Source organism: Pogona vitticeps, chromosome 1, assembly GCF_051106095.1.
Source record: "Pogona vitticeps strain Pit_001003342236 chromosome 1, PviZW2.1, whole genome shotgun sequence".
NCBI lineage: Eukaryota > Metazoa > Chordata > Lepidosauria > Squamata > Agamidae > Pogona > Pogona vitticeps.
In genome coordinates this window covers 265043680-265068265 of record NC_135783.1, presented here as the reverse complement: position 1 = coordinate 265068265, position 24586 = coordinate 265043680, and the positions used below count along the sequence as shown (strand labels likewise).

At 42.2% G+C, this 24586-nt stretch overlaps 1 protein-coding gene across 7 annotated transcripts in view; it reads left to right on the top strand.

The window, feature by feature from the left end:
- Positions 1–24586, top strand: part of SBF2 (SET binding factor 2) — a 402592-nt gene that overhangs the window by 199417 nt on the left and 178589 nt on the right. For 6 of the 7 annotated variants that reach the window (XM_020789925.3, XM_020789927.3, XM_020789926.3 and 3 more), the window contains 2 exons: positions 1454–1564; positions 9308–9413. In XM_020789925.3, the coding sequence (XP_020645584.1) occupies positions 1454–1564; positions 9308–9413 (217 nt within the window). Of the gene's footprint in view, positions 1–1453; positions 1565–9307; positions 9414–11739; positions 11848–24586 lie in introns of those variants that run through there. The other variant, XM_072985764.2, reaches the window with a different exon arrangement.

Genomic DNA, 24586 nt, shown 5'->3' with positions numbered 1-24586 from the left:
AAAAAATCACATTAAAATATAGCAGTTAGTCTTTAAAATGCCATAACATTTTTGTCTCTGTTTTTGGGGGGCTCTTTTTGTGCATGATATGCTTGTACAGACTAACATGGGTACTTCAAGGAAAAAATTGTTTCCGCTCTAAAGCCGTTAAGTTTTGGAAGCCAGTTCTCTACACCAGTGGTCCCCAACCTTTTTGACACCATGGACCATTTGAGGGAGATGGGGTCTGTGGGGGGGGGGTGTGGCACCGCACATGCATAGGCGTGAAGGGGTGGCACTCACTTGCATGGGCGCATCCATACTCGCGCACATGCACGAAGGGGTGGGGTGGCTTGTGTGGCATGCTCACGCACTCACATGCACGAAGGGGCAGGAGTGGTAGTGGAGCACACGTGTGCATGCGCAAAGGGGCTGTGCGGGGGGTGGAAGATCTGTGTCCGTGGCCCAGTCCGGCCAAGGCCACAGACTAGCACCAGTCCGCGGACCAGGGGTTGGTGACCCCTGCTCTACACAAGTTATATTCCCTCTTACTGGTCACTAATTTTCTTTCATATAATTTAGGATTCCAGTTGGCATGTTGCAGAAAAATGGCCTGGAAGCCAGAAGCAGTTATTCACTGAATACTCTAAGCAAGGGTTTCCCAACCTTTTTCACCCTGCGGACCAGCTGGGGAAGGTGGGCACCCCCCCTGCGTTCATGCGCATGCACAAACAGCGCCGCTGCCATTCGCACATGCGCATGAGTGCACACGCAGACGCAAACAGCCTTTGCGGGGTGAGTGCGTGCAGGTGGTGGGCAGGAGGTCTGTCATTGCAGCCCAGTCCAGCTCAGGCCATGGACTGGCACCGGGCCACGGACCGGGGGTTGATGACCTCTGCTCTAAGCCATGTTCCCTCTAATTTTCTGCCAATGCTGGGTGTCCCCCCCACATAGGGTTCCAGGTGCAACTGGAACCATTGCCTGCAGATGTGCAGCACTGATGCAGTGCTGTGTGGCTGTGTACCCACGCAGCTTAGAAGGAATGTTGCTTCTAAGCAGTGTATCATAGAAGTCTAACTACAGAACAGTTGACTGAGTTATTACAAAATCAGGGATTCTTTGAATGCCTCATATGCATGCAGCAAGACAGGATATAAATATTGTGAATAATAAATACTGACTGATTACCAGTGATTCTAACTGAAACAGTTCCAACTTTATTTAGTTGTATATTTCAAAATTTCTGTATGAATGTATACAGACATAAGCATTTACACACACATATGCATGCAGAAAATATTAGCAAAATTTAAACTGAAAAGACTGCAGTGTTTCATTTTGTTTAGCAAAATAATTCTTCTGTGGCATGTTTAAAGAGTCTAAGATTGTATTCCTTAGATTACATTTTCTAATAATACATAGTATTTGCCTCTCTCCATGTTGCAATTTTACAGGTTCTTTTTTAATATTTTAGGCTTGCCTTGGCTTGGTCTACACTGTGTACGTGGACAATCTGAATGTTTCACTGGAGAGTCTCATTGCAAATCTCTGTTCATGCTTTGTTCCCGCTGCTGGAGGGTCACAGGTAAATAGAAAAAAGGGGTATTTATCCAGTTAATTTAATTTATGAAGAAAGCAAAAAATAAATTCTTCAAATATTTTGATTTAATAAAGGACCATAGTTCAGTTGAGTATGTCCCAATGGCCTGTCTTCTAAAGAGAGCAAGAATTCCATTGTATGATAAGGTCAAAGGGTTGTCATTGCATTTGCTTTTAAAAACCATAGCACTGATTCAAGAAACTCTATAGAGTTCAGCCTTTTTATTATTGGTATTTCAAAATGTTTCTTTAATTTTCCACCTCTTCAGTTACAGTTGCTATTTATAAGGAGAGATTTTGTCTTCTTTGAAGTTGATTTTATTGAGTATTTATGTTTTGAAATAATGTAATCTGTCAGTGGTTCATATTTTTCTATATTAATGTGTATTTCTATGAAATATAATGATAACGATAAAGCTTGTGTTGAAAAACTGGTGTTCTATTGCATGTGAGTAATTTGAAGCATATTTTAAAATACCTGCACAGTTGTTTTGATGTGGATTATTATGTCCTGATATAAACCTACAGATGCTGTAGGAGATTTTAGAAATAGAATATGATGACACCACCCATTTTGCCTCCGACCTCCACTTCCCTTTTGTTAGCCAACATTACTTGCTGACAGTATACAGGAACATGTTTATAGAGGGAGTATTATAGGGAAATTTGGGTGTGGTGGCATTTTAGAATTAGTAGATGTTACTGAAGAATGACCCCTTCATGGATTGCTGCCTTGTCATGGCGAAGGGGCTTGAGTAATTCAGAGAAGCTGTGAGCTATGCCGTGCAGGGACAGGTCATAGTGGAGAGTTCTGACTAAACGTGACCCACCTGGAACAGGAAGTGGCAAGCCACTAATTTCACACGGTAGCAAGGTTATGCTCAAAATCCTCCAAGGCAGGCTTCAGCAGAAGTACAAGCTGGATTTCAAAGGGGCAGAGGAACTTGAGACCAAATTGCTAACATGCGCTGGATTATGGAGAATGCCAGAGAGTTCCAGAAAAACATCTACTTCTGCTTCATTGACTACGCAAAAGCATTTTATTGTGTGGACCACAGCAAACTATGGCAAGTTCTTAAAGAAATGGGAGTATCTGACCACCTTATCCTTGTTCCTGAGAAATCTATACGTAGGACAGGAAGCAACAGTTAGAACTGGATGTGGGACAACTGATTGGTTCAAAATCGGGAAAGGAGTACAACAAGGCTGTATATTGTCCCCCTGCTTATTTATCTTATATGCAGAATATGTCATGCGAAAAGCAGGGCTGGATGAATCCCAAGCCGGAATTAAGATTGCCGGAAGAAATATCAGCAACCTCAGATATGCAGATGATACCACTCTGATGGCAGAATGTGAGGAGGAATTAAAGAACCTCTTAATGAGGGTGAAAGAGGAGAGTGCAAAAATGGTCTCAAGCTCAACATCAAAAGAACTAAGATCATGGCCATTGGTCCCATCACCTCCCGGCAAATACAAGGGGAAGATATGGAGGCAGTGACAGATGTTACTTTCTTTGGCTCCATGATCACTGCAGATGGTGACAGCAGCCACGAAATTAAAAAACACCTGCTTCTTGGGAGGAAACGATGACAAACCTAGACAACATCTTAAAAAGTAGAGACATCACCTTGCCAACAAAGGTTGGCAAGTCAAAGCTAGTTTTTCCAGTAGCAATATATGGAAGTGAGAGCTGGACCTAAAGAAGGCTGACCACCGAAGAATTGATGCTTTTGAATTGTGGTGCTGAAGGAGACTCTTGAGATTCCTCTGGACTGCAAAGAGAACAAACCTTTCATTTTGAAGGAAATCAACCCTAAGTGCTCACTGGAAGGACAGATCCTGAAGCTGAGGCTCCAATACTTTGGCCATCTCATGAGAAGAGAAGACTCCCTGGAAAAGACCTTGATGTTGGGAAAGTGTGAAGGCAAGAGGAGAAGGGGACGACAAAGGACAAGATGGTTGGACAATGTCACCGAAGCTACCAAGATGAATTTGACCGAACTCCGGGAGGCAGTGGAAGACAGGAGGGCCTGGCGTGCTCTGGTCCATGGAGTCATGAAGAGTCGGACACAACTTAACAACTAAACAACAACAACTGAAGAATGAACAATATGTCTATTTGAAAAGGAAGCAGGCATTTCCTCCCCCTGCCATCATGTTGCTTTAGTTCCAGGGGTTCTTGTGGTAGGAATTAATATGTATGTTCAATGAAATTGATAGTAACAATTGCCTAGCCAAAATGGCTAGTGTTTGTTGTCCTATGCCTAAATATGCAACCAATCTCAATACTTCAGTTTCTAATCGGCACCTACTTTTTAGAGAAAATGCTTGTAAGGAGAAAGTCCCAAGTTAAGTCTCTTGAGCCTCTAGCTAAAAAGGAAGAGTTGGCAGGTGACAGGAAAGACTATTCTGGGATTGAGACCATACAGCCAAAGTAGACCATACAAGGATTGATGGACATTTAATCTGATCTGGTAAATGACAGCTTTAGTTGTTCTCAGGCAGCTTCCACTGCATCCTGTTTAAAGAGGCATGAATCACTGTGTTATTTGCTGTCCCTTCTTGTCTTCATTTATCCTGCTATCTTGTCTCATTCAGCCAGTCAGTCCTATATGAGGCACCATATAAAGTCATTCCCATTCATTTAGGTCACTGGTTCTTAACCTTGGGTTATTCAGGAGTTTTGGACTGCAACTCCCAGAAACCTTCACCACCAACTGTGATGGCTGGGGTTTCTGGGAGTTGCAGTTCAAAAACATCCAAGTAACAAAGGTTAAGAACCACTGATTTAGGTGCTTCCAGTTGCTCACATTCATTTAAGCCACTGGTTCTTAACCTTGGGTTACTCAGGAGTTTTGGACTGCAACTCCCAGAAGCCTTCACCACCAATTGTGCTGGCTGGGGTTTCTGGGATTTGCAATTCAAAAACATCCGAGTAACAAAGGTTAAGAACCACTGATTTAAGCCATTTCTGCCTGTCCTCATTGGGTTGCTTGGATAGAATACACAACCCTGTCCTCTTTCCTTCTGTCTTTCTAAGGCTGGGTCAACCTTAATAATTGGTAGCTGTCCAAAGGTGCCTTGAGAAATCATGGGAATGGGCTTCTCAGTTACTGATAGTTATGCAAAGAGGACGGGGGGCATTTTATCATAGTAAATTTATGGGTGCCATTGCCAACTAACAGACATATTTTGTGAAACTCAATATTGTCTGACAGTAACATGTGACTGAAACAAATAGTTCTTCATTGTGGTCTTCTGTGAAGGCACACAAAAAGGGTTAAGTCAGCGCCTGCGCTGGTCTCCTTGGAACATTCTCGAGCTCTGTGGGAAAAGAAACATAGTTTAACACTGCCTATACTGCGCATGCTCCGCCCTCCCAATCGTCAGTTCCATTTCTCCGCCGTGTGAAGTGGTTCTTCTCGGCTGGAGCTCTACGTTATTACTATTTTTCCTGGTCGTTTTATCGAATTTTGACTTTGCACGGACTCTGACAACTCCTTTCTGCCTTTCGGACTTGGCTTTTGGTGTTTTGGATTTTTTTCCTTGCCCCTCCGTGTCCTTTTCGGTCCTGCCCGTTTTCCTGCCCTTTTTCCCTGGCAGCGTTCTGTTTAGAGGTTCCTGCCTATGCCCACCACCACCATCAGGCCCTTTCGGCCGGTGCACGGTCTGCTCCAGGAATCTTCCCTACCACGACAGGCACGATGCTTGTCTTATTTGCTCAGGGGAGGTGCATTTCTCTCAAAACTGTAGGCACTGAAAGCGTGCCAGCAGAGGTTGAAACTACACCTATGGGACTCCGCTCTGTCAGCCTCTAAACCATTGGCTATGGAGCTTCCCTCTCCCTCTGCCACCCCCCGTAGTGAGGGTAGTTCCCAACAGTTACCTCCTTCCAAGTCTCTGGAGAAACCAGCTGGAAAATCTACAAAAATCAGTCTGCCGCTAAGAAAGCTTCTTCTTCTAGTGCAGCTTCGGTTTCCAATCCTAAGAAGCAAACGAAGACCAAGAGATCAGTAAAGAAGAAGGACTCCGTGCAGCAGCTACCTCCTGTCTCCGAGTCGCTTCCCTCCCTGATTTTGGAAGACTCTTCGCGGGATAGAGACTCCTTGTCGGAGGCAGCTCCTTCACTCCCTCCTAGACAAGCAGAGCCAGCTTTACCCACTGGCGTCCCCTCACCGACACCAAGCCAGCTTGTGCTCGCTACTGCAAGCTTGGGGTCTGCCCCTTTAAGCCCAGTTTCCACCAGGCAGGCATCTCTGGCTCACTCCGTGTCCCCAGCACCCTTGAGGCTGACTTTGCCGCTGAGAAAGTGCACGGAGAAAAGACAACATAGTCCTGATGACTGACGTCGGTTGCCTCGTGGAAGCAGCAGATCGAGGCACCGCTGACCTTGACGTCGCCACAGGTCCCGCTTGAACGACTCCGACAGCTCGGCAGCAACATGCAAGAGGCATCGTCACCAGTATAGAAGACATACTTCGACATACTCGTCTTCCACGTCGTCAGACCGCCATCGACGTCGTCACCAGATCAAATATATTTATGTCTCCTCTTCCTCGGCGTCGACGCCCCCGCGCAAGCATCGACATCGGCGGCGTGTGGAGGCGGTGAATGCTCCACAGCCAGTCCCGTCTGCAAATAAAGCTCCAGAAATTCCTCCTGTCGTTCCTCCGGCTTCTACTACATTAATGCCTTCACAGCACACCACTTCGTCTGTGCCCGACGCCGAACCCCAACGTCGAAAGCGGACCCATGATTCTTCATCTGAGGATGAGGTCCCATTCTCCTCTCAAGCTTCTGATTCCGGTGGTGAATTGCTTGAGCAACCCAACACAGAAGAGTTGCCGATGGGGGAAACTGTGGAGTCGGACACGGGTGATCCTCATGCTTCCTCACCCTCAGAGGACTTTTTGTCGTATTCCCAGATGTTGTCCAGGCTCGTGAAGAGACTCAAGCTTCATGTGGATGAGCCACCTCCCCCAGAGGAGGATCTAATTTTCGGGGATATTAACAAAGAGCGATCCCCTCCCCCTAGTTTGTCTTTTCTGCCTGCCTTACTAGAAATCATTAAAGAACTTTGGGATCACCCTTCAGCCTCAGCACCACTTCCTAGATGTACTGAGAACATGTATCGTATTAATGGCAGTGATGCTAAGTTTCTCCTGAAGTATCCCATCCCCAAATCCCTGATAGTTGAGACGAGCTGCACTAAACCAACAGGGAGATCCCATGTCATTCCAACCAATAAAGAAGGCAAAAATTTGGAGATGATTGGCAGGAGGATCTACTCTCTGATTTCATTCATGCTGAGGGTAGCTAATTACCAGACTGCTCTAGGTGCCTATCAAAAACAACTTTGGTTGAAGGTTTTGCCAGGGTTAAAGATGTTACCTGAAGATGTCAAACAGGATTTGCACATGCCCGGTTAAAGCTCAGGTCTCTTCAGGTGTGGCTTTTATCCCTCTTCCATCCTCTCTGGGACCATCAGGAGAAGCGACTCCGGGTCACCCCAGAGTTGTATTGCGGTCAACATCGTATACATGCCCGATGGTCAGCTCAGGAACTGGACCTTCATATCAACCATCTGGAGATTCTAGCCATCATGAAAGCGCTCAAAGCTTTTTCCCCCCAGTGCATGGTCGTGGAGTTCAAATAGTCACAGACAATACCACGACCATGTATTATATAAACAAACAGGGGGGCACCCGTTCACAGTCTCTTCTGTTCCTAGCAGTGACACTTTGGGAATGGTGCTACCATCACCACATTTTCCCGGTGGCAGTTCACGTCTCGCCGGAAGACAACGAGCTGGCCGACAAACTGAGTCGGTGCATGGGTCAAATGCACGAGTGGGAGTTGGATGCCACAGTGTTCCACGATCTGTGTCGTCGTTGGGGCACTCCCCTCATGGATTTTTTTGCCACTCGTCGCAACAAGAAATGCCCGCTTTATGCTTCCAGGGCGGGTTGGGGACAGGGCTCCGCAGGGACGCCTTCATGATACCATGGGACATCGGTCTCCTTTACCTGTTCCCCCCGTTTCCGTTAGTGCAGAGGATGTTGGTGAAGCTTCAGCAAGATGCTGCGGAAACAATTCTGGTGGCACCCTTCTGGCCTTGCCAGTCGTGGTTCCCGACATTAACATCAATGGCAAAGGACTCGGTGACCCTTCCCCATTTTCCTGCACTACTCACTCAAGATGCAGGCAAGGTTTTCCACCCGGACCTGAATTTGTTACATCTCACTGCGTGGAAAATATGCACGAAATCAAAGAAATCCAAGAAGGAGTCCACTTCTGTATTATATAGTTACAAATGGAAAAGTTTTCTTAAGTTTACTGAATCTAGAGGCCTTTCCTCATGCCTCATCTACCTTGTTACAGTTTCTACATTACCTTTTTGACTTCAATCTATCTGTGTCTACCCTAAAGGTTTATATTGCTGCTGTTGTTTCCTTCCAGCCCCGAGGGTCGCCTGCTTCTCGTCTTTTTTGCTATCCCACAGTCAAAGCTTTTTAAAAAGGACTTACGCATTTACAGCCCCCTGTTAAACCACCAGTACCGCAATGGTCACTGCACCTAGTGTTACACTCCTTGATGTGTCCACCCTTTGAACCTCTTGCCACATATGACCTGAAGATGTTATCCCTCAAAGTTTTATTCTTGGTGGCTATAACGTCTGCCCGCAGAGCCAGCGAACTTGCCGCCCTCTGAGCTGATCAACCTTTTCTGCAGTTTTTTCACGACAAGGTGGTGTTGCACACTGATATCTCCTTTCTTCCCAAGGTGGTCTCTGACTTTCATTTAAATCAGCCTCTTGTTCTCCCTACCTGTTTTCTGATCCTGCCAACGACACGAAACGCATGCTCCACACCCTGGATGTTAGATGAGCACTCGCTGGAGGAAGGAATTCAGTTTGTCTCCTAAGGAATTCAGTTTGTCTCCTAAACTCTTGTTACATTATTTTGGTCAGAAGAAAGTTCTTCCGGCATCTTCATCGACACTCTCAAGGTGGCTCGTCTCCATGATATCCTTCGCTTATGAGCTCCGCCATAAAGATCCGCCTGACAGCCTCCGTGCCCACTCTACTAGGGCAGTCGCCTCCTCTACGGCCTTGCTATGTGGTATAGACCTGCCAAACATCTGCAGGACTGCCACTTCATCTCGGGTGTCTACCTTTATCACCCACTACAGGCTGGACTTGAGAGCCAAGAAGGAGGCGAGATTTGGAAGAGCAGTGTTGGCAGCCGCCCTTCAGTGACGGCCCACCTCCGGTGAGTTAGCTTGCTAGTCACCCTTTTTGTGTGCATTCACAGAAGACCACGATGAAGAAAGACGGGTTACCTACCTGTAACCATGGTTCTTCAAGTGGTCATTCTGTGAATTCACACAATCCCACCCGTCCTCCCCACTCTCCATCACAGAATACGTATAGCTCATACTTAGGTATCTGTGGCGGATAAATGGAACTGAGGATTGGCCGGGTGGAGCATGCGCAGTATAGGCAGTGTTAAACTATGTTTCTTTTTCTACAGAGCTTGAGAACGTTCCGAGGAGACCAGCGCAGGCGCTGACTTAACCCTTTTTGTGTGAATTCACAGAATGACCACTTGAAGAACCATGGTTACAGGTAAGTAACCCCGTCTTTTGCATGTAATGATAATAGGGAAAAATTAACCTACCTTATATTCCAGAAGCAATAATAATGTATTAAAATCTTTTTCTACAGAAACTATTTTCCTTAGGAGCAGGAGACCGGCAGCTGATACAGACCCCTTTGCATGATAGTCTTCCTGTCACAGGGACTAGTGTAGCCCTTCTATTTCAACAATTAGGTATGTCAGTGTTGGATTATTATGTTTTTCTTTGTTTCTGAAATGACTACACAAATACATTTGCACATTTTTGCTAGTTTTGAGTTTTAAAAATTAAGGCATTACTTTTCTGTTTTTTCCATAGTTTGCATGTATCTTAGTAATAATATGAATTTAACCTTTGTTTTTTACAACTGTGTATATATGTTTACTCCTTGACTGTTATACTCCCCCACTGCCATCACCAAATTGAAGTGAATAATTCTGAAGCTAATATAATTCACAGTGCTTAGTTGTTTGTCAGTTCTTGATATAAACTGTTATATTCTCCCCAAAGTAAATATTTTTATAAAAATCACAAAGTTCTATTGGGTGCGGGTGTCCTCCTTTGATTCCTTTGCCTTTAAATTTATTTTTCTTTATTTTTTATACAACAATGAACCTTTGTGTTTCTTGTTTTAAATAACATGAAGTTCAAAACACTTTACTGTAGCTGAGAAATTAAAACAAATTGTTATATGTGGAAGCTATAACTTTTCTGATAATAATACATCAGGGTGGCAGGAGCCGGCAATACACAGGGACAATGAAATGCTTAGTGTTTCCACAAGAGACCCAGAGGAAGAAAGTCAATCACCCAAATTTGATTACTTGACAGAAGACATAAAAAAGATAATCTTTGGGTATGTCATTCAGGGAATGAAGCATCATTGGCAGCTTGTCAAGAATTGTACATGTGGCCCGTTGTACTTTTACAGGGGCTATACACGCTGCGGAGATACTCTATGCTTTCAATTGTGCCTTTTTCTCATGTTGTACTGCTGTCTGCCAGACTGCAGGACATTTATAGTATTATCTTAAGACATGCAGAACATATCACTTCGGGTCAATAAGACAATAGTATTTGAAGGGCTTATATATTCATCCTGAGCAGCGTGATGTACCTTCATATACTGTAAGAGTGCCTTCAGATTAGCAAAATAGAAGCACTGTAGAGATTTTTTTCTGTTTCTTATGTTGTATCTTACTGGAAAGTCACAGGAACTTGTTACTAGCACTAGGTATGTAGTTGTTATGGTAGACACCAGAGGGAAGAGAGGCTTCCTTCTCTTTCAGTAAAATCACCTGCTGTTGCTAAAAAATAGCTCTATGGTATATGCACCTGAAAGCTTTCTTTATTCGATTTCATGCTTTAGAACACTGGTTCTTAACCTTGGGTTACTCAGGAGTTTTGGACTGCAACTCCCAGAAGCCTTCACCACCAGCTGTACTGCCTGGAGTTTCTGGGATTAGCATTCTAAGAACATCTGAGTTAATCAAAGCTGGGAACTGTTGCATTAGAATTAACCCAAGGAGGCACAGAGTAGCAACAAGAGATTATTGAGTACTACACTGTGCAGGATATTGTGGGTTTTTGTTTTTGTCATATGACTACCATCCCATCCTAGACTGACGCCACAGTTTTCATAGTCTTCCAGGTGGTAAAGCTGCAAATAAATTTCTGGCTGTCCTAGCTGCTATATAGTTTTTGGGTATCTGCTATACTAAATGTCCATACCAAGAGTAACTAAAATATTCCCTTTAAGAATGTCCTCATAGTGTTGGCAGAACAGAATGTTCTGTTGTTGTTTGATTTTAATTAGAGTTTTATGTGATAATGCAAATGAGCATCAAGTAGCTTCAGGTTAGGTAGAAGTCTGGCACTTTTCAGTGTTTCCTTCCAACCTATTTATATGCTCCAGATTCCTCTGCCAACTGCTCTTCTCCACATGGAATGAATAGAACTTTGAAGTACCCTTTCTCCTGGAGGCAGGAAAGCAGCATGATTTGAGCAGACAGATGGCTGGCAACAGAAGAGTTTAGGGTTCTTGATGCTCACAACAGTCAGTTCCATGCTAAATCTTAAGTTACTCACAGCTTCTTAGCATTGGTGAGTGGGGACTTAATGACAGTTGCAGAACTGATGTAAATGCCCACAGTTGAAGGTGGAAATCAATTCTGAGTAATCCAGTTCTTGGTAAAATTTCATCATAGTTATTGAACCAATTATGAACATAGAATTAAGAACCCGAATGTTCCTAAAAAAACAAAACTAGGCTGTTTTAAACTTTGACAAATTAAATGAGGGGAATAGAACAAAATCGAGTCAATAAATTGAGAGACTGAAAAAAAATGTTCTGATTAGGAAGTTGCTTAAAACTAGTATATTAGATATTCTGTGGTCAATAAGAACATAACTTTCTTCATATGCTAATTTTAAGCAGAACATTTGCAACTGAAACTAAATTTAGAGTAGGTGTTTAGTGTACTCTATAGTAGCCGACTTGTGGTTCTGCTTCTGTTACAGATTGCTTTCAAATGTAAAAATAAGCCTTATGCGGGAATGAAAGACTGAGAAAAAATGAAACAAGTTTCTCAGACAGCATGAGTACACCCCAAGCCACAGAAAATAAATGTAAGTGGTTGGAGTTGGAAAACTAGTTGCTCTCAGGTCACAGTACTGACAATGCAAATTTCAGAGTACTGTATCGTTATCTAAAGCATGCTCTGGAATGTTTACAAAGACTGTTGGAAAAGACTTTTCTGTAACAATTCATTCTGATTGGTTTTGGTGAACAAAAATGAATTATAGCTAACAGTGTCATTTTTCTGGGAGTTACTCAGCAAATTTCATACGGCTTTGGAACTAGAGAACAGAAGCAAGGTCACATATCTAGAGAATTGTCACTTGTTTAGGGAAGCTAAGGGGCATCATGTTAACTTGGCTAATTTTACTAAATATCTGCATACAGTGGTGCCTCACTTAATGATTACCTCGTTAAACGACAAATCCGCTTTACGATGAGGCTATTGCGATCGCAAAACGATGTTTAGATAGGGAAAATTCGTGTGACGATGATCGGTTCCCTGCTTCGGGAACCGATTTTTCGCTAGACGATGATTCTAAAACAGCTGATCGGCGGCTCTAAAATGGCCATCCGCTGTGCAAAATAGCTCCCCACTGTGCTTTAGGACGGATTCCTCGCTTTACATGCACCGGAAAATGGCCGCCCTATGGAGGATCTTCGCAAAACAAGCAGGTATTTAGCCCATTGGAACACATTGAATGGTTTTCAATACATTTCCATGGGTTTTTAAAATTCGCTTGATGACAATTTCACTTAACAGGGATTTCAACGGAACAGATTATCGTCATCAAGCAAGGCACCACTGTATAGAAATATACAATTTAGTGTTGAGTTGAGAGAGTCACTTGGTCATTAGAATATGGAGTTCTGAGACTCCTTTACGTCTTGGTTCATATATTCAATAAATGCATGGATGAGAAGGAAGCACCTTCTGTTTGTTTAGATGCAGGAGCTTCTTCCTGCCAGTGTTGAAACATGAAGAGGTCAGGATGCACATTAATTGGTTAAAAGTTGGTTGCAGAAAGATGCATCTTCTAGAGCAGTGATGGCGGACCTTTTTGAACCCGAGTGCCCAAAATGGGAAAAAAAAACACCAACCCAGCAGGCGGCAGCAGAAATGGGGGTGATGGAAGCGGAAGTGGCAGCGGAAAGGGGAATCCCGGGCACAAAGGTACCTCCAGACTCAACTCCGGATCCCCCTCCAGTTGTGCCCAACCACACCATTGCCTATAGCTCAGCCTGCCCACTGCCGACAGCACCAGCTGCTCCAGATCCTGGCCTGCCGCCTTTTGGGGTGCTAGCACCACAGCTGCCTCCTCAGGTTTGGCTGCCAAAGGTAGCAATCTAGCAACTTATGGCTCATGTGCCCACAGAGAGGGCTTTGAGTGCCAGCTGTGGCATGCATGCCATAGGTTCGTCATCGCTGTTCTAGAGCAGGGGTCCCCAACCTTGGGCCTCCAGTTGTTCTTGGACTTCAATTCCCAGAAATCCTGGCCAGCAGAGGTGGTGGTGAAGGCTTCTGGGAGTTGTAGTCCAAGAACATCTGGAGGCCCAAGGTTGGGGACCACTGTTCTAGAGCATTTACTCTTGACTAGTCTCATTCATGTGAACAAATGAATGTGCAAAAATGGCAGTTTCTAACAGAATTCCCTTTCAAGTATGTATGTGTTCTAAGTAGAATAAAATATTCAGTCTGAATGTCTGGTGGTAATCACAGGGGTTATTTTCCTATGATTTCTGCAGCTTGTCCTCACTTCCCCAGCAGTTTTTAAGAATATAACATAAGAAGAGCGCTGCTGGATCAGGCCAAGGGCCCATCTTGTTCTGCTCCTTGTATCTCACAGTGGCCCCACCAGATGCCTCTGGGATCACATGAGACAACTAGATCCCTGTCTCCCGATGCCCCTCCCCTGCATCTGGCATTTCTTGTTACCTTCATGTTAAGCTTGGAGATTATACATTCCCATCATGGCTTGTAACCTGTGATGGACTTTTCCTCCAGGAATCTGTCCAATCCCCTTTTAAAGGCATCTAGGCCAGATGCCATCACCACATCCTGGGGCAAGGAGTTCCACAGAGTAACAACATATTGGATAAAGAAATATTTTCCTGCCAATCAGGTGATAGGCAGTCATTCTGGAGGATTCCTGTGGTGTTGCCATGGATCTGTGGGAAGTGGGTTTTTTTGTTTTTGGCTGTGGTTAAAAAATAATAGTAAAATGTAAGAACCATCCCAGAATGATATTACTAAAAGCCTAATGTGTCATTATTTATTTACATATACACCAGGGAACTTCCATCTCCCTGTTCCTAATCCAACCATTACACTCTATATTGGATGCCTCACATCACTGGTATTGTTTAAATGGTATCAAGGCTATATCACCTAGTATTCTGTTGCATAGCTACTCTAGTATAATAGGAATTATATTGCTGACAGTGGCAGATTGCTGCTGATTGAAGAGTTCCTGCTTCAATTTAGGAGTGCAGACAACTTTCTCTCATTGTGCACTAGTCAGGCACACCTTTAAAATAAGCGGTGATCTGCTTACTGCCACTGACATCATTCCTGCTACAATAGTAGCTATGCAACAGCTACTATTAATAGAGAACATTGATAGAGAAGTAATGCAATTATTGTTTTTAATTTGCCTAATATGAAATGCTGTATTAATTAGAATGTTGTGCAAAATCTAATTTGCATAATCGAGAAATCAGACTGCCCATCTCTGGACTCGAATATAGCATCCCTGTAATGAGCCCACAGTTCTTTGAAACTGTTAATCCATTTATCAGAGATATTTTGGTGCATATTTGCTGTAGATAATTAAGCATGATTAATTATATGTCTGTCAGTCTTGGACAGTATTATATAATCTCTTTGTTTAAGTCTCAGTATTGTATCTCCAATGTGTGGTTTTTGTAACTAAATCTCTTTAAATTCAGACCAGCTTTTGATTATATTTAATTCTGTTTAGATGTAAATGTTGCAAGGCTGTTTGTTTGAAACTGATTTTTAAAAAGTGAGGCTCAAGGTTGACTCAGCCTTCTATCCTTCCAAGGTCGGTAAAATGAGTACCCAGCTCGCTGGGAGGGCAATGTGTGGCCTGCATAATTAACTTGTAAACCACCCAGAGAGTGCTTGATGCGCTATGGGGGGGGTATATAAGCAGCATGCTTTGCTTTTTGTTTTTTTGTTTGTTTTTTAGCCTTTTACAGTGCAGAGAGATGAACTGTTAAACCAAGCTGGAATGCTTAGCGTGAAATAGTGAAACTGCATTTTGTTCTGTTTCTTCTTGTTCTAAATTCAGATATTTGTCCTAAATATACGTTTAATATAAATCTAGTTAGAGATGGACACTCTGGAATAGCTGTTTCCTCTATTGAAAGGAAGAGGCAAAGAGCCAGATGTAATCTCAGCTTCCACCAACCAGGAGCACAAAAGTCGTTCTGAATGCAACCATTGGTGCTTATTTTTGAATGACAAAATTATTTGCAATCTGGCTATTTTCAATGCAGTCTTTACATGCTGTTTTTCCTAATATTTAAAAATATGAGCAAATCCTTGTCAAATAAACTTTAAAAACATTCAAGCAAATACAGCTGCTTCACACAAATATGAGATTTCTAACAAATTATTTCCATATGCATTCTAAATATAGAAGAATGAACAATTATAAAATGAATGTATTTTTTATTTTGGTGAGGGAGACATTGTGCAATCATGATTTGTAATCTACCCACTCACCCTCCTTTTCTTCATTTTTGGCAAGAAAATTAGGGAGGGCCTCCCTACACCACCCAGGACATATTGTTTCTGAACAGAGAAACACCAGAGCGCCAATTTACATTTTGGGGTAATCATTCAAAATAGTTTGAAACTTTAATAATTTATGAGACATGTGAATTCAACATAATTTTAGAACAAATTCTATTTTAAGAGATAGGTTTATGATAAATTGACAAGAACCAGCATGGTGATTTTTCATGAATCTTGAAGGTCACATGATATTTTCTTTGCTTGGATGATACAGAGAAACTCAAGTGACCTATTTTAAAGTTAATTCCCATTAATATCAGGCCTTTAAGGGGTAGGGAGAATCTCAGTTTCAATCATTGTTTTTGTTTCCGGCCTGTCCCGAGCAGTGAGGGAGCTTTTGATTCACGTGCTGTTCATGTGGCAGTCCTGGAGTCTGTTCTGTCTCTACTGAGAGATAAATGCACTGATTAAGACTAAACTACAACTACATCTTTGCTTTCTCTGCTAATTTTTGGTCGGTATTTCTTCTTACTTCTTAAGAGTACCAGTATTCAGGGCCTTAGTGCTTTCATGAACACAGAATAGTATGTCGAATGGCTGGGTCAATTTACAAATTAAATTGAGCAAGAGTTCAAAGGCACATCAACTAAGGTAATATCCTAAATACTGCATATGTCTGAGCAACACCAAGTAGCCATGTAATTAACTTTTTTTTTAAAAAAAATACACAAACAATATTCAACTAGCTGACCTAGTTTTATTGGTTTCACAGCATTGCTCAAGTTCTGGGGATTTGTAATATACTGTAGGGACCTCCCAGGTTTAGGTTAGGTGCAGATTGCTTAGAGAAAAAGCAGCCACATAGACATGTCCAATCAATATAGACTATTGTTCTTTTTGACATTCAAAGTCAATTGTTGCAGGAGCAGTGTCAACATTATAAGGATATTTGAGAATTTAATTTTGTTTCCTCAAGTAATTGCCATCTTTAGGAAAGGTGATAGCAATACCTGTAATAAAGAGGAATAGTATACACTTTGGGGGCACATAATCGTACACTAAATTATAATGGTGATAGTCAAATTTGAGATTTGGTAGTGCCCTATCATGTCTGCTTTTTGCAGTTTCAAATGTTGTAGGATGTCATGATGTGGTTATTGAAGTATTATCTTTTATATTTCGAGGCAACCCTAGCACTCATTTACTAAAGGATGCTGACCTTTCAGTGACCTATTTTGAACAAGAAATGCCAAACAATGATTTCATTCCCCTGGAATTTGGAGGCTTGGTAATTCTCTAGAAACCAGAGTACAAAAAAGAAATGGCACCCAGAATAGGCAAATACAAGTCTTAAGGAAAACAAACTGTCAGTTGAGTATACCACAAAGTACTATGTCTGCTGGGATTCCTTTGTTTCTTAGATGTAGAAGAGTTTTTGATATGATAGGAGAGTCATAAATTTTGTTGTAGTTATTTTATATTTCCTTCTTTTATTTTGTTTATCTACTTGAGTTATATCACATCTTTCTCCCAAGAGGGGAAGGAATTTTAAAACACAAGTAATAACAGTTCAAAATATGATAAATAACAATTTAAAAAATGAAACTTTTCTATTGAAAGTAGCAAATGAAATCACTTTGAAACAGTTTTAAACACATTTTAAAAAATTAAAAAGATGGCTTCCTTAGGAAAACTCCTTCCTAGCATGGCCATAAACACAATATGAAAGAAATATAGGTTGAATCAGGACTCTATGAGTCACATAGCAAACCTTATAAGGTAATGTGTGAAGAATTGTTTCCAGTCTATGCCTACCTTCAAATGTGCCAGGCCCCTTGGAAGGCATACAGCCCTGGTTGAGAATGGTTGTTCTGGAGTAATCAAAACAATGTAAGGAAGGCATGTTTCACATTGCTAGATCAGACATATTAACAAATTTGTATTGCTGGCACACTAGTTCTAAATGTAAGAACACACTCCAGGCCACTGTCAAGACCTGGGCAGCCAGGCTCAGGGATGAATCTAGGAATACATTCAAGCTGCGAGTCTGAGCTTTCAGGGCGAGTGTAAACCCATCCAATGCATGTTGAATCCAAAAAACCTTCGCCAGTACGGTATTGATGCAAACGAAAACTAAAGTTAGATGTCATCATATAACATGTGCCACCAAATCCCAAAACTCCAGGCAACTCATCTTCTAGAGGATTCACTGATAGGTTAAATAGTATGTGGAACAGAATAGAGTCCTGTGTGACCATACAGACCATTGCCAGGGTGTGATACAGGTTCCCCAACACCATCTTCTGAGCCCATTAAGGTCGAGAGCTACTGCAAAATAGTGCCTCCAAGTTCCATCCCAGAGAGACAGTCCAAAAGCTTACATGCATTGTAGGATTTCCAAATTTTTTATGTCCTGAAGATTTACTTCAGCAGCATTTCAAGCATTTCATAAAGCATAGTACTACATGGGTGCATTTCTTTAACATCAGCATTTAATAGATACACTTCTGCTCTTATTTTCATCTTATCAATGCTATCCTCTACTTCTAGTTCTAATTGCCAAATACTGACATATGATTGTCATTTGACCCATGTAGTTAATAAAAACCTACTAAAGAAACAGTTCCTAAACATTATTTTAGGATGAGATGATTTTTAAAAGTTACTGAATTGTCACCTTTTTTAATAGTATAGGGGTTATATATCAGATAAACAGTTCCTTGATTTCTGTAACATCATTTCTGATTATTTGTTGAATAATTAAATTGTGCTCAAAGAAGCTCACATAATAATATGTAAGTACAGTGGTGCCTCGACTTATGAACATCCCGACTTATGACCGTTTCGAGTTACGACCAGCTCTGGCCGCAAAATTTTGCTTCAACTTGTGGCTGGAGCTTCCAGTTACAAACAGAAAAGGGCAGGGGGAAAAAGCAGGAAATTCAGATTGCTAACTGTTGGTGGCGAAGAGGCTGCTTCTTCGTAGTTCTTTCGCCCCAGCAGTTAGAGAGTGTACGATCGGATGCGTATTGGGACTGCCTGGCTTCTGCTTCTAGTTGAGTGTGTGTGCGTTTACAGGGAGGCTTCGGACTGCCTGGTAAGCTAAGCTGCTGCTTTTTAAAAACTGCCTGTTCTGGGTGGGTTTTACAGGGTGGGTTTGGGCTAGGGGGGTTATGTTTCTGTGCGGTGTTGTTTTGTTTTTTGGTGATTTTTTTGCAGCCGAAGCGCCTTCCGATGGGGCGTGCTCCATTGTTTATTTTTGGTTTGGTGTGGTTTTTAAGCCCCAGCACCTCCGGGGCTTGCTCTTTGATTTATTTTTGGGTTTGTTTTTGATTTTTAAAGCCCCAGCCCCTTCGGGGCTTGCTCCGTGGTTTATTTTGTGGGTTTTTTAAAAGCCCAGTCGCCTTCGGGGCTTGCTCCGTGGTTTATTTTGGGGTTTGTTTTTTTAAAGCCCCAACGCCTTTGGGGCTTGCTCCCTGGTTTATTTTTGTTTGTTTGTTTTTGGTTTTTTTCCCCCCAGCCCCAGTGCGTTCCTATGGGGCTTGCAGTGTTTTGTTTTTTGTTTTTTATTTTGGGGGTATTTTTTCCTTCTGGAACAGATTACTTGCATTCCAATGCATTTCAGTGGGAAACAGTGCTTCAACTTACGACCATTTTGAGTTACGTCCATCTTCTGGAACGGATTATGGTTGTAAATCGAGGCACCACTGTACAATATAATACAGTAAAACAGCAGTAAAATGCAAACTTAAAAGAAGCCTGGTGGAATTATCAAGACCACCAGTTTAAGCTACTACAACATATATACAATGATCCTAACTAGTCATTTTGTTTTGACCAAACTCCAGGAGGCAGTGGAAGACAGGAGGGCCTGGCATGCTCTGGTCCATGGGGGGTCATGAAGTGTCGAACATGACTTAACGACTAAACAACAACAGTCATTTTGTGGCTCCATGTGATTAAAGTCTTTGTCTTCCTGAAAAGGATGCCAAAGGTGAGACTAAATGGGCAAGAAATTCCAGAGCATGGAACAGGCAGTGAAAAAGATCCTCTCTTACATTGCTGCTAGGCATGCTTTGGTTGTTGGGAATACAAAGTGGAGAATTTTTCTGAAGATCTTAAAAATGTGAGAATATTGTCTTTCAGACAATGCAGTTCTAACTGTTTGGTAGTTTGTAGATGTACTTTGAATTATGTTCGTAAAAGTACCGCTAGCAACAGAAACTGATCTAACCTGGAATTCATGTGCTGTGTATACTAACCCCTGGCCAATAATCTGGCTACAGCATTCCAAAACAACTGATGTTTCTACATAGTCTTCAAAGGCAGCTGTACGTAAAGCATGTTACAGTAGTCCAAGTGAGATTAACCAAGATATTTGCCACTCTGGGCAGATCTGACATCTCCAGGAGTGGGCACATTTGGTACAAAAAATGTTCCTAGCCACTGGACATCCAGATCCAGGGATTTATCCAAGAGATGCTGCAAATTGAAACTGTTATGTGCAAAGGAAGATCAGTGCCATTCAAGGAAAGCTGCATCCATATTCTGTCATCTGTCATTCAGTTAATTTAGTTAATTTTACATTACCTGTACGCTGTTGTACTGGCAACCTTAATGGAGTGCAGTACTCTTGGACTTCAACCATGAAAAAGGTATAGCAGAGGAAACAGCTGTCTAAACTTCCCTACATTGTCCTGCCAGCCTGGTGTTCCTCTGCTTTAGATGCTCCTTAACTCTGCATGCCAACTAGTCTTTTTTTGGTGTGTCTTGCACTATTCTTTTCGTCCCTCATGGAAAACAGACAAAAATTCTTTAGTATTGGCAATGCCTTTTTTTGTAATTGAAAATACAGTACTAGTTTCTTAGTAGGGAGGGAAATAACTTCTGAGCCTGTTGTGGTTAGAATCTATATCCTAGGGAGATAAATCGTTTGTATTCCGTCAGTCAGTTCTGTGAGTCATTCAGTGCTATTTTAAAGATACAAGATCTGAAAAGCAGCTAAGTAAAAAGTGTTGTTTCAAACGATCATTGAAAATAATGGTATTTGTCTGTTCTTTTTAATGTGTGACCCAGACAAATTCATGTTTAAATGTAATTTACAGGGCTGCTACATCTTGTGTCTGTCTTTGGCTCCTTAGCCATATTCACTTCCTTCCTCAAATTAAATTAAGCTCTTAGATTTGAGCTTAGTAACATAAATGTACAGTACTTGGAGAATAATCAGGCAATAAATCACTTTTATAACATTTGCTCCCTTTCTTCCAAAAAATTTATATGCAGTACAAAAACCTGAGATAAAAAATTCTTGATTTAAATAGGAACTCTGAAATACCCTAAATTCATATAAACAAAACTTCTAGGATTTGTCTTCAAAGAGTTGTAGACAAGTATGCCTAGAATGAGTATGCACTCATTTCCCACGCTAGCAAGGTTATGCTCAAAATCCTCCAATGTAGGCTTCAGCAGTATGCGGACCGAGAACTCCCAGAAGTACAAGCTGGATTCCGAAGGGGCAGAGGAACTCGAGACCAAAGTGCTAAAATGTGCTAGATTATAGAGAAAGCCAGAGAGTTCCAGAAAAACATCTACTTCTGCTTCATTGACTATGCAAAAGCCTTTGACTGTGTGGACCACAGCAAACTATGGCAAGTACTTAAAGAAATGGGAGTGCCTGACCACCTTATCTGTCCCCTGAGAAACCTATACGTGGGACAGGAAGCAACAGTTAGAACTGGATATGGGACAAATGATCAGTTCAAAATTGGGAAAGGAGTACGACAAGGCTGTATAATGTCTCCCTGCTTATTCAACTTATATGCAGAATATATCATGCGAAAGGCTGGACTGGAGGAATCCCAAGCCGGAATCAAGATTGCCGGAAGAAATATCAACAACCTCCAATATGCAGATGATACCACTCTGATGACAGAGAGTGAGGAAGAATTAAGGAACCTTGTAATGAGGGTGAAAGACGAGAGTGCAAAAAACGGTCTGAAGCTCAACATCAAAAAAACTAAGATCATGGCCACTGGTCCCATCACCTCCTGGGAAATACAGTAGAAGGGGAAGATATGGAGGCAGTGACAGATTTTACTTTCTTGGGCTCCATGATCACTGCAGATGGAGACAGCAGCCACGAAATTAAAAAACGCCTGCTTCTTGGGAGGAAAGCGATGACAAACCTCGATAGCAGAGACATCACCTTGCCAACAAAAGTCCGCATAGACAGGTTTTTCCTGTCGTGATGTATGGAAGTGAGAGCTGGACCATAAAGAAAGCTGACCGCTGTAGAATTGATGCTTTTGAATTGTGGTGCTAGAGGTGGCTCTTGAGAGTCCCCTGGACTGCAAGGAGAACAGACCTATCCATTCTAAAGGAAATCAACCCTGAGTGCTCACTGGAAGGACAGATCCTGAAGCTGAGGCTCCAATACTTTGGCCATCTCATGAGAAGAGAAGACTCCTTGGAAAAGACCTTGATGTTAGGAAAGTGTGAAGGCAAGAGGAGAAGGGGACGACAGAGGACGAGATGGTTGGACAGTGTCATCGAAGCTACCAGAATGAATTTGCCACAATTCCGGGAGGCAGTGGAAGATAGGAGAGTGTGGCGTGCTCTGGTCCATGGGGTCACGAAGAGTCGGGCACGACTAAACGACTAAATGATGATGCCTAGAATTATTTAATGAAATGCTGTTATTTCCGCACTAATAGTTTTATTTCCTTTTAAGCCTAATTTTGTAATAACTGTCCAGGAAGAAATTTAAACTACAGAAACAATACTTAAACAACCTGCCCACTCTGAAATTATAGATGTAATCCTACAGGTGTTCATGTAAGATTAGTATAACCTGCCATGGCATTCCGGGATGTGCCTCAGTCATATGCCTGATCACACACTTGATTGTACAATCAAGATACACTTAGGAGCCTCATCAGTTACTTGTATTTAACCATGGTAATTTATGCTAACCTTACACAACAACAATAAGATTTCAGCCTGTACTGTTTATTTAATCGCTTTGTGATTTTTTCCCCATAGGCCCCATTTTCCCCCAGCTGAGTGGCGGCGGCTTCCGCAGGACCGCGTGCGAACCCTCCCCCGCAGTCCTTCGGAAGCCACCGCCAGCATTTTTGCCCAGCTGAGTGGCGGGAGCTTCTGAAGGGGAAGCCCCCGCCGCTGAGCTGGGCGAAAATGCCGACGGTGGCAGTGGCTTCAGAAGGATTGCGGGGGAACCCTCCCCCGTGGTTCTTCCAAAGGCCCCATTTTCAGCCAGCTGATCAGTGGTTCCAAAATGGTTGCCCGCTGTGTTGCCTCGCTTTAGAGGCACCGAAAATGGCCGCCCCTGTGGAGGATCTTTGCATAACAGTGAGTTTTTCCCCCATAGGAATGCATTAAACAGGGTTTAATGCATTCATATGGGGTTTTTTGCCCCGGATAGCTGTATTGTCCTTGGATATTATGTTCTCAATGTAGTTTACAGTATTGTCTTTTAAACTTGCCATTTAAGGCTATAACAGTAAACAAAAGGTGTAAGAAACATTCAAAAATCAAAATTACTATTCCCTTTAGCCTGTTTTGCTTGTGGTCATTTCATGACTACATGTTACAAGATTTGCATTGTGTGTGTGAGAGGCCTAAAGTCCAAGCTGTTTTTAATATTAGCTGGTCCTTTTTGCCACTCTAAAGTTCTCAGAATCAAAGCTGAACCCCAGGCAAAACTTCATCAGAATTTGGGTTTGGGAATGTAGGAGAAGGAGCAAAATAGTAGTTGAAGCTTTGGTTCCATGAAAATATATAGGAGGAGAAGGGAGAGGGAGGGAATGGAGCTGAGTGACTGCCATCGTCTAATCCTGAGGCACATTTTACAATGGACTGTCCAATTTCTATGCTTTTAGGGAGGGGTTGTGACTGATTAAACACCAGATTTCTGTTTTCTTCTTTTGATGGAGAAAGATGTGGGGAAAGTTTTTGATCGAAGATGCAGGAAAGATCCTGCTCTGTTTGTGGTTTGTTTTAATAGCTTTAATTGTCTTTAAAAGGATAGAGGGATGGCTAAGACTGGGACCATGAAAATGGCTGTTTTCCAGTTCCATCATATTTCATTTTTTTAAACAGCTACAACCTGATATTTAAGAATAGTAATTCCTCTCTTTCTGAACCTTTGTCCCTTTTCCCCCCTCTGCTGGCACCTCTAAGATATGTGCTGTTTGCATGCAAATTGTTGTAAGAATTAGAAGGAAAGAGTAGAGGAGGTATAAGATTGCCCTTACCAATAGGCTTGATAAGATAACTACTTAAAACAACAGTACGCTAGCAGTAACAAGTTAACGCTACTTCCTCTCCCATCCCCCTTACCTCAGTTTGCCTTTTCTCAACTCAGTTGACCTTCCCCCATTCCCCAATCACTGTTGCCACAGTGCCTTCCCAAAGAGTGAATGATGGGCTAATTTCCAGAGCCAGCAGAAGGGTACATAGTGGCAAGAGTTGGGAATATTATAGTATCTATGGTATGGTTGACAGAGGAGCTGAGGCTGGTGCATCTTTGTGCAGATCCAGTGGTTCATGGGAGTTTCTTTGTGTGCTGGCCTTGCTTGGGAGGCTGGCTGAGCAGTTTTGCTGGAAGGGTAAAGGAGGGTGGTGATGTCAGTTTTTTGAGATGTCAATAAGTCACCTCTTCCTTGGGTATTCCTACTGAAAATAGACTCCAGGGTGTAGGGAAGACGGCAGATGAGCAACAGCTGGCATTGTCTTCTCAAGAACATTTTCTGTGCAACCCAGATCATTCTATTGCACACTTTAAAGGTCTTCTGAGTATTTTGTTTCCATTTTCAAGTGTAGAATAATAAATTATACAAAACCCTCCTTCTCAAATTTTCTCCAGTTGTTGATATGGTTCCTATTTAAAAAATATAACATTTCCCAAGAAAGTAACATGCCAGAATTAGAAAATGCTGACCGTGTTGTGTATAATCAAAAGAACATTATTGTTTCTTAACTAAAAAGATGCATAAACAATATAACTA